This window comes from Dipodomys ordii, unplaced genomic scaffold, assembly GCF_000151885.1.
Source record: "Dipodomys ordii isolate 6190 unplaced genomic scaffold, Dord_2.0 Scaffold19, whole genome shotgun sequence".
In the NCBI taxonomy this organism is placed as follows: domain Eukaryota; kingdom Metazoa; phylum Chordata; class Mammalia; order Rodentia; family Heteromyidae; genus Dipodomys; species Dipodomys ordii.
Genome location: NW_012267235.1, coordinates 10,988,914 through 11,002,603, shown reverse-complemented (window position 1 = coordinate 11,002,603; position 13,690 = coordinate 10,988,914). Strand labels below are relative to the sequence as shown.

Here is a 13,690-nt window from a genome sequence, read left to right as displayed (position 1 = left end):
CTCTTCAGCTCAAGGCTAGCGCTCTACCACTTGAGCCACAGCGCCACTTCTGGCTTTTTTCTTTTTGCTTATGTGGTGCTGAGGAATCGAACCCAGGGTCTCAGGCATGCAAGGCAAACGCTCTACCACTGAGCCACCTTCCCAGCCCTTATTGTCAACTTTTTTATAGTGTAAAGAACATTTATGCTATGTTCATTTTGTGCCAGGCTCTGTTTCAAGTACTTTACATGATTGGTGTTGTAGCACAGTGGTCGAACATTTGGCTGACATGCCCAAGTAACTTTACAAATACTAACTCAGTCTCTGTTAGGCAACTTCATTTTAGTGTTTATTCTCATTTTATAGTGAGAAATTGGGATACTGAATAGTTCAGTTACCTAAGCCAACCTAGGCTACTTGGCTTCAGGACAGATCCTGGTTCTTAACCAGGCTGCGCTGCTGATCCTCATACCTGTTTTTGGATAAATGCTTTTAATTGATTTGCTCTGGAAAAGATGGACATTTTAGTAAGAAATTTCTGGTATAGTTTATAATACAGCTTGAAGCAAGTGGAGAAAATGGCCTGTGGATTAGAAAAATTGTGGCCAAAATTCAGCTCACATGATTCATTAAGAAAACTAAGGAGTTAAGGAGCATGTATGAAATAGAAACATTAAAATAATTTTGGTAGAATTATTTGATACCAATGTAGTTAGATAAAGAGTATGGAAGAACTAAAACTAGATCCTTAAGAAGTTTAATGCAAAAGATTTCTTAAAACATGTATCATAAGGGGATACTGATGGAAAAGTTGATCATTGTATTAAGAATATGTGCCTGGTAGAATCAGTGGAAAGCAGGTAAAAAAATACAGCAGAGGAGTCTATCAACTATATTGGACTTTGATAAAAGTGAACTAAGCAACTCAAGGGTGATGGGAGGGAGGGAATGAGAAAGAGGGAACAGCTGATACTAAGCAAAAGGAAAGAAGTGTACATATCATCTGATTTGTAAAAAAGTCGTTTTATTGTTAAAGGTCATAGAGTTCATAAGCAATGTAGATTAAGATAAAAATGACTATGATTGTGCAGATTAAAAGGTGTTTGTGACTTGAAAAATAAAACAAAACAAAACCTAACTGATGTGAAAGAGCAATTGTAAGGAAACTCCTGTATATCTTCCTTTATGTCTTGCATATACTTTGCTTCCACTTGTTCATAGAAAACTCATTTTGTCCCTAAAGCTGACCCATATCCTAACCCTAACTCTAACCTTAACTCAAGAACTATCTCTAACCCTTATCATAATGTCCAAAGAATTCTCTCAGGAAAATAGATATAATTGTTTTCTTTCTTCCTATTTTAAAAATATCTGATTTTTTTTGTAAAATAAATTTCGATTTTAACAACAACAAAAAGAATATGTGCCTGGAGATAATAATTATGTTCAATACATTTTTAAAAGCTGGAAGGATTTTTGAAAGTTTTCACCACGAAGAATTGATAAATGTTTTCCCCACAAAGCATTGATGAATGTTTGAGAAGATAAATATGTTTAACCCAATTTGAACAATGGACGTTGTGTATGTATATGTATATGACCCCCGTTAATGCGTATAACTTTTATGTTGTTATATATCCATGAATAAAGAAACAGTCCCTTCTTAAAAAACAAAGCAACAGACTAATACTACACAGTTCACCTACAGGTGTAAACAGTTCTGTTCTCCAGGGACCACTACTTAGCTAGGTATTTTTCAAAGCAATAATGTCTCTGATTCTGTACCCATGGGTCTGAAACAACAAAAAACATCCCTACATAGAGAATTTTCGAACTGGAGCATGTGACTAACATTTAAAGATAAAAACAGTCCTGGAAGTGGCACTATGGCTCAAGTGGTATAATGCTAACCTTGAGCTGAAGAGCTCAGGGACAGCTCCCAGGCCCAGAGTTCAAGCTCCACGACCGACCAAAAAAAAAAAAAAAGGAAAAAGAAAAAAAACAACAATCCTTATTCTCTTTATAGAAGGATTGGCCCCACTTTCAAAATACAGTACATTCAAATAAATGTTAGATGTTGAGGAAGGCATCTTAACAGTTACTAGGAACTGTAAGGACACTGTCCTTATGCACCATGGATCAATAATATTAATAAATGCTACCTAGTAACAAAAAGTATAGAAAACTCAAGAGAGGAGTTACCAGTGACTCAAATGTCCAATGTAGAGGTAGTGATAGTCATCCTGCTCCAGAAAGCATATATGTAATTTAGGAGTATCTAATGCATGGAAGTGAGAGTACTTAAGGGCTTAAGATTGCTGCCCAGTGATTAGAGGCTGAAAGACAAGAAATAATTATTTTAGCTCACACCTATAATCCTAGCTACTAAAGAGGCTGAGATCTGGAAGATTGTGATTTGGCTAAAAAGTCAAAATAATCAGCTAGAATCAGGGTCATAGGCATGTCTCAAGTGGTAAATCATCAGTTTAACAAGCACCGAGCTCTGAGTTCACACCCCAGTATCTCAAAAAACAAGAACACTTTTGAGACATCAAAATTGAGAGTTCTTGTCATAGAGTCTACAAAAATCATCTCATAAAAAAGAAGTATACTAGGCTGGGTATGTGGCTTAGTGGTAGAGTATTTGCCTAGCATGCATGAAGCCCTGGGTTTGATTGCTCAGGACCACATACACCGAAGAGCCAGAAGTGGTGCTTTGACTCAAGTGGTAGAGTGCTAGCCTTGAGTAGAAGCAGCTCAGGGACAGTGCCCAGTCCCTGAGTTCAAGCCCCAGGACTCGCAAACAACAAAAAAACAGTATACAATTAGGTGTTGGTGGCTCATGAATGTGATCCTAACTGCTCAAGAGGCTGAAATCTGAGGGTCAGGGTTTGAAGCTAGTCCAGGCAGGAAAGGCCATGAGGCTCTTATCTCTAATTAACTACCAAAAAGCTGGAAGTGGAGCTCTGGGTCAAATGGTAGAGTGCTAGCTTTGAGGAAAAAAGCTTTATTTGGGGTTGGGAAGGTGGCTCAGTGGTAGAGCACTTGCCTTGCATGCATGAGACCCTGGGTTCGATTCCTCAGCACCACATAAGCAGAAAAAAAAAGCCGAAGAGGCACTGTGGCTCAAGTGGTAGAGCGCTAGCCTTGAGCTGAAGAGCTGAGGGACAGAGTTCAGGCCCCAGGACCAGACCCCCCCCCCAAAAAAAAGCTTTATTTACCAAATCCTAGAACCTTAAAACAACAAATTGATACAAAAACTAGAAAAGTTGTTGATGGCTATAATCTTATGGAACTTAACCCAGTTCCTTAAAACATAAAAATCAGTGAACTAAAAATTTAGACTTGAAATAATTAAATGTTCCCTCTGTGGCATATTGTTTTTCTTTTGGTGGGGGGGGGGAGGAGGATTCTGGGGATCAAATATAGGGACTTGTATATACTAAGCAAGTGTTCTACTACTAAACCACATCAATTAACCCTGCTTTTCCAAAGTTTTCAATTGTATTCTCTCTCTCTCTTTCTCTCTATTTTTCTTCTCTCTCTCTTGGCAAGACTGGGTTTGAGCTGAGGGCCTTGTGTTTTCTAGACAAACGTTCTGCCATTTGAGCCCGACATTCACCCCTTTTTATGTTTATTTTTCAGATAAGAGTTTTGGGTTTTTGCCCTAGTTGGCCTTGGATTGTGATCCTCAGCCTTTTGCACAGCTGGGAATATAGATGTGCACTACTACCACACCCAGTTTCTTTTTGGAGGGGATGTTGCTGGTATTGGACCTTGAGCTCAGGGTCTCTCATTCTTTTTTTTTTTTTTTTTGCCAGTCTTGGGGCTTGAACTCAGTGCCTGGGCACTGTTCCTGAGTTTCTTTTGCTCAAGGCTAGCACTATGCCGCTTGAGCCACAGTGCCTACTGAGGAATCAAACCCAGGGCTTCATGCATGCTAGGCAAGCACTGAACCACTAAGCCACATTCCCAGCCCAGGATCTCCCATTCTTTCACTCAAGGTTGGCGCTGAACCACTTGAGCCATATCTCTAGTTCCTCTTCTTTTTTCTTGGCTAGTTGGAGATGAGAATAACTTGTATTTGTCTACTCAAGTAGGCTTTGAACCTCGGTTCTCAGATCTTATCCTCTTGAGTAGCTAGGATTATAGACATGAAAAAAAAAATATAGTCCCTATCCCTCAGCTCTTCAGCTCAAGACTAGCACTCTACCACTTGAGCCACAGCACTACTTCCAGCTTTCTGAGTGGCTTATTGGAGATAAGAGTTTCATGGACTTTCCTGCCTGGTCTGTCTTTGAACTGGGATCCACAGATCTCAGCCTCCTGAGTAGCTAGGATTACAGATGTGAGCCACCCACACCCGGTTTAGACATGAATATCTGACTCCAGCTTGCGTTTTGAGATAGGGTGGTGGTGTGGTACTGGGGTTTGAACTCAGCTTGTGCTTATAGGTAGATACTCACTTGAGCCACACCCTTCCTTGTTTTATTTTCCAGCTAAGGTTTTGTGTCTGCTTAGGGATAGCTTTGATTCACCCAGCTCATTGATTGAAATGGCATCTCACTAACATTTCTCTTGGGCAGCTCATGATTCTTCAGATCTCTTCCTCCCGAGTAGCTGGAATTATAGGCATAATCCATTGTGCTTGGCTCACAGGCTTGTTTTCTTGAGATAATAGGATATTGCTATCTTTTTGCTGGGTCTGGTCTAGAACTGTGATCCTTCTGTCCATGCCTCTTGCATAGCTGGTATTGGCCTCCATGCTTTACCCCTTAAATGCTGTTTTCTAGGTGACAGAAGGGTAGTATATCTTCACTACAGCCTCATATTAAACAGCTTCTCAATCACACCACCTGTTCTTTGGGATTTCCTCTCTTTCTTGGAGCCATTTTTCTGAGCTCCTCTTTGGCCTTGATGAACTAGGCTTCATCCTGGGTCTTCTTCATAGCAGTCCTGGGTTTGAATCCTGTATCCTGCACCCTATGTTGTTGTGGTCATGGTTTTTCTCACTTCTTTTGTGATCTCAGGATTTGTGTGAGAAGTAACCCTTCTGAGTTATGAGAAAAAAAATTCCCCATCTCCTTTAACCCTTCTTCTGAGTTTACTAGGTCCTATTATTTTCTCTTATTCATGCTACTGGTTTTGCAGAAGTTTTAAGACTGTAGTACTGGATGGTGATTGAAGTCATTGGTATGAAGTGCTTTCTCCAAAATTTTCCCTGATACATTCTTTGTGTGTGTGTGTGTTGGTCGTGGGGCTTGAACTCTGGGCCTGGGTGCTGTCCCTCAGCTCTTCAGCTCAAGGCGAGCACTCTACCGCTTGAGACACAGCACTACTTCCTGTTTTCTGAGTGGTGTATTAGAGACAAGATTCTCATGGACTTTCTTGCCTGGGCTGGCTTTGAACCTTGATTCTCTGATCTCCAGCCTTCTGAGTAGCTAGGATTACAGGCGAGAGCCACCGATGTCCGACCTCCCCAATAAGATCTATCAGATCTCTGTTCACTGATGTGGGACTTGCACAAGTGACTGTGAATGTAGCATGACATCATCTTGTTTTAGTAAATGATGGTGCATTTTGAGGTAAAAATAAAATGTCCACAAATCTTTGTGATTATTTCATTCCTGAAAGAATTCAAATATTAGTAAAATGGTACTTTGAAAGTAAAGAGGGAATAATGAAGAATAGATTGTAAATTTCTAAATAGTATTTATTTAGCTTTTTATATTCTAGTTTTGGTGATGAGGAAGGTGGAAGGCTTTTATAAATAGAACATAGATCCTGCCTTCAAGGAGCTAATTAGTGAGACTTAACCTTTCATTCCTCTTCAGTTTTTTCTTTCTTCAATTTTGGGGACATTAGAGCATTTAAAGGATACAGAGGCTGTTGCCTCATCACATGCCTGATACTTTGTCTTCATCTGAATTGTTAAAATATACCTTCCCCTCTGGGGCTGGGAATGTGGTTTAGTGGTAAAGTGCTTGCCTTGCATGCATGAAGTCCTGGGTTCAATTCCTCAGTGCCACATAAACAGAAAAAGCCAGAAGTGGTGTTGTGGCTCAAGTGCTAGCCTTGAGCAAAAGAAGCTCAGGGACAGTGCCCAAGTCCAGAGTTCAAGCCCCAGACTGGCAAAAAGTATCCTTCCCCTCAAGGATACTTAGGTAATAACTCTAGAGGAGTTGTTGGTACCATGGGATTATGCTAATAAGCACATTGAATCATCTGAAATGCAAATACCTTTTGTCTTTATTCATATGCATTACAAATCAACCTAATTACACATAAAATTTTGTCTATATCTGGAACTTTGGTGAAAGGACAGGGTTACAAAAATCTATTTTTTACTACTCAGTGTATATATATATATATATATATATGTATATATATATATGTATATATTTGCAGAAACAAGTCATGTAGTGTTGACAAAACCCATATTAGATGAAAAATCTGAGGCCTTAAGGTATTAAGCAATTTAATGGTAGAATTGGAATCCTAGAACCAAGCCTTACCAGGATTCCCAGCTCTGTGGTGTTAACATTTTTTTTTTTTCTTTTTTGTTGGTCGTGGGGCCTGAACTCTGGGCCTGGGCGCTGTCCCTCAGCTCTTCAGCTCAAGGCTAGTGTTCTACCACTTGAGCCACAGTGCCACTTCTGGATTTTTTCCCCCCTGCTTATGTGGTGCTGAGGAATCGAACCCAGGGCCTCATGCATGCAAGGTAAGCACTGAACCACTGAGTCACTTTCCTAGCCTGGTGTTAACATTTCAAAGTACTATAAAGAGTCAGGCTCTAGTTGCTCATGTAGCTACCAAGATCTTTTTTTTTTTATTTTTTTTTATTTTTGTATCTTTTTATTTTTTGGTCCGGTCGTGAGGCCTGAACTCTGGGCCTGGGTGCTGTCCCTCAGCTCTTCAGCTCAAGGCTAGTGCTCTACTACTTAAGCCACAGTGCCACTTCCAGTTTTTTTCTTTTTTGCTTATGTGGTGCTGAGGAATCGAACCCAGAGATGCATGTATGCAAGGCAAGCGCTCTACCACTGAGCCACCTTTCTAGCCCAGCTACTAATACTAAGATCTTGAGTGTGAATCACAGTTCAAAGCCAGTCGAGGGACCAAAGTCTAGCAGTCTCTTTATCTTCAATTAACTACAACAAGAAAGCAGGAAATAGAGCTGTGGCTCAACTGGTAAAGTGCTAGCTATCCCTCAGTAACAAAGCTCAGGGAAAGCGTTCAGGCCCTGACTTCAAGCCCCAGGACTGGCATACATGCACATGTGTGCATGTGCTATGTGCGGGCACACACACACATATACACACACACACACAAAGTGCTGTAGAGGTATCTCAAGAATAGGATGATACAGACAAATATATGCTAGTGTAAGGGTAATCAGGTTACAAGAGAGCGTATTTGGTTAACAAATATTTATCCAGTGCTTACTAATATCAGCCACTTATTAGGTATTCAGTAAATGTTTGCCAACCTTAGGTGTTTTCTTTGAACAAGATACTATGCTCAGTGCCATGAAGGGATACAGGTATGTCAAAGATTGATCTCTTTCAAAGAAGTTTTCAGGCTAATTGGTAATTTAAGGTAACTAGAAGATTGCCTAACAAATGTCAAGGTAATAATAGTATGATCAGGGAAGAGTTGATTGAGCAAGGCCTCAAAGGAATTAAGCTAAACATATAAAGTTATTTTTTAGTTTTCCATTAAGAATCACACTCATGGGTGGGAATTGTGGCTCAAGTAGTGCCTGCTTAGTAAGCTCAATGTTCCCTAAATTCAAAGCCCACAACCACCCCAACCTCCCATCCCCCCCAAAAAAAGAAAATAAAAACCAAGAATCACACTCATATTCCTTTAGTATACCTACCTGGAAACTGGAGTTCTATTTGTTCTTGTCTGTGACTGAGTTCTGGCGAGGCCTGTGTTAGAAGAGTTGTCTATATCTCCTGTTAATTTACTTGTAAAGCTTGTGTTCAGTCCTAGCTGCCCTGTATGGATTAGGTTGAATCAATTATGGTTTAATTCAGTAAATATTATTGAACATGTAGTATGTCCCATTGTGCTGGGACAGAAATCAGAATACTATATAGCCTAATAGGAGACAGAGTTGTAGCGTATTGAGACAGATAGATATGTATGCTTTTTGATAGATACAAAATGATTGTCATACACTTTCCATGGCCATCTCCATGTATTAATAATTTTGTTTTGCACACAGTGATTTTTTGTTGTTGCTGTTGTTGTTGGTCGTGGGGTTGAACTCTGGGGCCTGGGTGCTGTGTCTCAAGCTCTTTAGCTCAAGGCGAGTGCTATACCACTTGAGCTACAGTGCCACTATCAGTTTTCTGGTGGTTAATTGGAAATAAGAGTCTCATGGAGGGGCTGGGAAGGTGGCTCAGTGGTAGAGCGCCTGCCTTGCATGCCTGAGGCCCTGGGTTCGATTCCTTAGCACCACATAAGCAAAAAGAAAAAAGCCGGAAGTGGCGCTGTGGCTCAAGTGGTAGAGTGCTAGCCTTGAGCTGAAGAGCTGAGGTACAGCGCCCAGGCCCAGAGTTCAGGCCCCATGACCGGACTCCCCCAAAAAACAGACAAACAAAACAAAGAGTCTCATGGACTTTCCTGCCTGGGCTAGCTTTGAACTGTGATCCTCAGTGATCCTCAGATCTCATCCTCCTAAGTAGCTAGGATTACAGGCATGAGCCACCGGTGCCTGGCCCACAGTGATTTTATATGCACCTAAATGGTCCTTGGTAGAAAAAGATTCCCTACTCCTTGGAACATGCTAAGTGAGGTAAAGTTATTGTTAAATCATACGGTGGGATGGTGGTGTATAGAGGTAGCTAAGAGTGTAACAGGTCTTAATGCTGTTTGGGTAAGGTCAAGAAAAGGTTTCTGGAAATGATGACAGCTGGATTTTAAGGAAAAATAGGAACTTTTGAAATGTATGAATGGAAAGCCATTCAACAAGAGAAAATACCCACACCTGAAATAGTCTAGTATGATAAGACGTTTTGAATAGGATTACTGGAATATAAACTAAGGTCCTACGGGAGGGTTGTAGGAAACAGTTTTGGTATTTCATCTGGCCTGGCCATTAATTCAGAATTTTAGTTAACTAGTTCAAATGCAAGGTAATTAAATAGATTGATTACCTTCTCTCTGAACACTGTGGGAAAAGAACCTAACAAAAGATCACTGAAGTTGGAGATGAGTTGACTTTTGGAGGAAGCTTGGACTTACAAGGTAACTTTTAGAAATGTGATAGCAGTAAATGATTGGGAATGTGTCACCTGGCATGGAGTGTCTCTAGTTGGGTATTTTGAAGCAACTGTACAACAGGGAAGGCTGTGCAGTAGCAGCATTTCTGCTGTCAGCTGATTCTCAGAAGACCAGTTGGCTATAAAGCAACTGCTGAAACTCTGTGCAGGACGTGTCTGTGGGCTGGGTTACCCAGAACCTGGGCTCTAACCAAAAGTGCTTCACTGGCTTTGTACCTGAAGCCTTTGTATTGTCTCCTGTCATGACCTCATGTGTAGTATTGGTTGTCACTGAGGGGGCAATGGATGTGTATTAATTTCTGTGAAAATGTTAACTACTTCTAGGACTATGCATATTTAACTTAATTCAAAATTTTGCAGATTCAATATTGTCCCAGATCTTAGATTTCAATGTTTTTTTGTTTTATTTATAATAGTTTATTTTAAATACTTCATAGGCTTTCTTGATCATGGATGGTGAAGATATACCAGATTTTTCAAGTTTAAAAGAAGAGACTGCTTATTGGAAGGAACTGTCCTTGAAGTATAAACAAAGGTAATATTAAAGCATACTAAAAATAGAGGAGGACATTTGGAATATATAATGTCTTGGGAAATATTTTTTTGTTTGTTTCTTTGTTTTTTGTTGGTCGTGGGGCTTGAACTCTGGGCCTGAGCTCTGTCCCTCAGCTCTTCAGTTCAAAGCTAGCACTTTACCACTTGAACTATAGTACCACTTCCAGTTTTCTGGTGGTTTATTGGAGATAAGAGTTTCACAGACTTTCCTGCCCAAGCTGGCTTTGAACCGCAATCCTCACATCTCAGCCTCCTGAGTAGCTAGTATTACAGGCATGAGCCACCGACACCCGGTGGGAAATGTTTTTAAAAGCATAAAGCTAAACTTAGAATTTCAGATTTAGGATTGTGATTTCAGAAATAGTCATAATATTTAGATTTTATAAAATGCAGTAAGTCTTTATACTTGTTCAGATTATTACAATAGTAGGAAACCTTAGTGTCATTTATGATTTCTTTTGATAGTTTGCCTCCTCTTAGGTTTCTCACCCTATCTTTGGTCTTTGTATATGTACTGGTTCTGCCTCATTATTTGCTCATTTGGAGATTCTTATAATAGACTTTAGTTCTCTCTGGGCATGCATTATTAGTGTCTGGAGCCAGCCAAATTCTGAGGGAGTGGTGTGAAATTCATAGAATATTTTATAAAAGTTTAATTATTTTGTTGGGAAATCTTTTTTTTTTTTTTTTGGGTCTGGTCATGGGGTCTGAACTCTGGGCCTGGGCACTGTCCCTCAGCTCTTCAGCTCAAGGCTAGCGCTCTACCACTTGAGTCACAGCGCTACTTCCGTCTTTTTTCTTTTTGCTTATGTGGTGCTGGGGAATTGAACCCAGAGCCTCATGCATGCAAGGCAAGCACTCTACCACTGAGCCACCTTCCCAGCCCCTTTGTTGGGAAATCTTATGAATAATAACTTTTCAGTCCCAAACCTGTTTTATTTATTGATTTTTTTTCTTTGGGTTTAAAATTTTTTTTGTCTTTTTCTTTTTTGGCACTGAGGACTGAACCCAGGATGTTTCACTTGCCAGTCAAGCACTTTGCTCCTGAGCTGCATTCCAGCCTCCAAACTTGTTTTAAATTCCTTTCTTGCTGGGTACAGGCAGGTCACACATGTAATCTAACTACTTGGGAGGCTGAGAATGGGAGGATTGTAGTTCAAGGCCAGCCTGGGTAGAAAAGTTCATGAGATCCCATGTTGTAAGTGAGGTTCAGGAAGGGATGTGTACTTGTTACCTCCTAGCTCTGGTGGGAATCCTGAAATAGGTGAGTTGAAGTGGGCAGGAAGATAAAAATCTATTTCAAATGAGTACAAAAAAAGGGCTTGGGAATGTGGGTTAAGCCCTAAGAGTGCTTTATTGGTCAGCATAGTCTTGTGTTCAAACTCTAGTACTGCACATACATAAAACAATTCCTTTCTTAAAAACAGACACTTTTCTAGAATGGAGACATAGCTCAAGCAGTATATCACACACCTAGCAAGTGCCAGACTTGAGTTTAAACTCCTGTATTGCCCAAAAAACAATAATGAAGGAATCTTTCTGAAATACTTACACATTTTCCTACTTTGGTGAGCAGAGTTAGCCTTATCAGACTTCATTGCTCTTTCATTGTTGTCACTGAAGCCAGGTATTCCATTGTGCAAGTGAATGTAGATGTTGTGCCTGGTGGGGGAAACTTCACCTTTTCTTGTACTGCAGCCTTCACAGGTTGTGAAGGCCTGCAGACTTCTTTGAAGGGTGTGTTTGAATGCATTAAATTAAGTAATAGAAACCAATTGCATATATCAGAAGTAATTATCTAAATGTTAAACTAATTTATGATATTATAATGTATCAGTGAATTAGATAAAAGTGATCTGAGGGAGGGAGTGTAGTAACTATCTCATTTTGAGTTAGTGATGAGAATAAATGAAAATTAAAGAGGTGCATCAACTATTGTGATGTGAGAGTCTCTGTGATTTCTATTGAACAGAATTGAAGGTAATGCCTGATTTAAGTTACCTTAGTGAAAATAAAGATGCATTTCATCCTACTTAAGTTGTGTGCCTGAATATGCTAATGTTATTGAACTATGTAGATGAATTTTCTTAAGTATCGTAATCACTGGTTTGAGTCTCTTGGAGGAATATAATTAATTTTCACTGAATCTTGAATATACAGTGTAAATTCAAGATAGTGACTTTAGTGTTTAGCAAATTTTGTGAGCATACTAGATTATAGGCAAACCTGACTTGCTATGTAATGTTCTTGAAGGTAATCTTGCTGTTCCAACTATTACTCACCTTCCTACTTTGTTTCTGATTAGCTTCCAGGAAGCTCGGGATGAGCTAGTTGAATTCCAGGAAGGAAGCAGAGAATTAGAAGCAGAGTTGGAGGCACAATTAGTTCAGGCTGAACAAAGAAATAGAGACCTGCAAGCTGATAACCAAAGGCTGAAATATGAAGTGGAGGCATTAAAGGTAATTGGGGCAGTAGAAGCTACTGTACTGGGGACAGGTTTGTGCAATATACTGGGTTTTATTAAAATGAGAAATACAGTTTTTAAGTGGTGCTTAAGAACAGAAGGTGATAAAAAAAATACAGTAGGAGGCCTAAGGTGCCAGATGCAGTGGCTCACTTCTGTAATCTTAGCTACTCAGGAGGCCAAGAGTTTTAGAGGATTGCAGTTTGAAGCCTGGGTGGGCAGAACAGTCCTCAAGACTACCTTCAGTTAACCAGTGGAAAAAGCTGGACTGGAGTCCTGACTCAAGTGGTAGAACACCAGCAATGATTGTAAAAACAGACTGAGAGAGAAAAGTTGATGGAGAGTGCAAGTCTGGTACTGGCGTGTGTGTGCGCGTGTGCGTGTGTGCGCGTGTGTGTGTGCGTGTGTGCGCGTGTGCGTGCGCATATGCACACACACACACATACACACAAATGGCACAAGATGTCTTGTTATTTTTTGAGACAGGCTTTCACTATGTAGCATAGGCAGGCCTTAAATGCATGATTTTCCTGCCTCAGGCTTCTGAGTTTGGGATTACAGGCCTGTACTTTAACAGGTGCCTAAGGTTTTTGTTTGTTTGTTTGTTTTGGTGTGTGTGTGTGTTTATCTGTGTGTGGTACTGGGCCTTGAACTCAGGACCTGGTGATGACCCTGAGCCTCTTGGTGCTCAGGACTAGTGCTCTACCACTTGAGCCATAACACCACTTTCAGTTTTTGAGTGGTTAATTAAGATAAGAGTTTCATGGTGACTTTTCTAAGCCTAGGCTGGCTTCCACCGTGATCCTTACATCTCAGCCTCCTGAGTAGCTAGGATTACAGATGTGAGCCACCGGTGTCTGGTTTCCTTTAGCTTTTTTGCTTAAGGTTGCTCTGTCACTTGAACCATAACTATACTTTTGGCTTTTTGGTGGTTAATTGGAGATGAGAGTCTTATATACTTTTCTGCCTGTACTGGCTTTGGACCAGAAGCCTCAGATTTCAGCCTTCTGAGTAGCTAAGATTACAGGCCTGAGCCACTGGCACCTGGCCTTAAGGTAAATTTTTAAAAACAATTTTTTATTTGCTTATATTAGTTATATAAAGGAGTTTCATTATATTTCTATACATGCATATAATATTACCTGATTAAAAACTCACCCCTCCACCACTCCCCATCATCCCTCTTTCCTTTCACACATGAATGTAAAGTATTTCAGCCATATTTTCCTTCATTCATCCCATCTATCACCCTCCCTCCTCACAGTGGGACCTGCCTACCAAATAGGCCTGAAATTCATCTTTTTTTCAAATAATATTTTTTATTGTAAAGATACTGTACAGAGGGGTTACAGTTAGTTACATGAGCAAGGTAATGAGTCCATATCCCATCAAGCATTGTTAC

General features: G+C 40.2%; 1 protein-coding gene across 5 annotated transcripts in view; it reads left to right on the top strand.

Annotated features, from left to right (window-relative positions):
• The window catches only part of Ndel1 (nudE neurodevelopment protein 1-like 1), an 83,421-nt gene that overhangs the window by 24,979 nt on the left and 44,752 nt on the right, over positions 1-13,690 (top strand). For all 5 annotated transcript variants that reach the window (XM_013013304.1, XM_013013303.1, XM_013013305.1 and 2 more), the window contains exons 2-3: positions 9,707-9,804; positions 12,130-12,283. In XM_013013304.1, coding sequence (XP_012868758.1) covers positions 9,719-9,804; positions 12,130-12,283 — 240 coding nt within the window. In that variant the 5' untranslated portion in view covers positions 9,707-9,718. The remainder of the gene's footprint in view (positions 1-9,706; positions 9,805-12,129; positions 12,284-13,690) is intronic.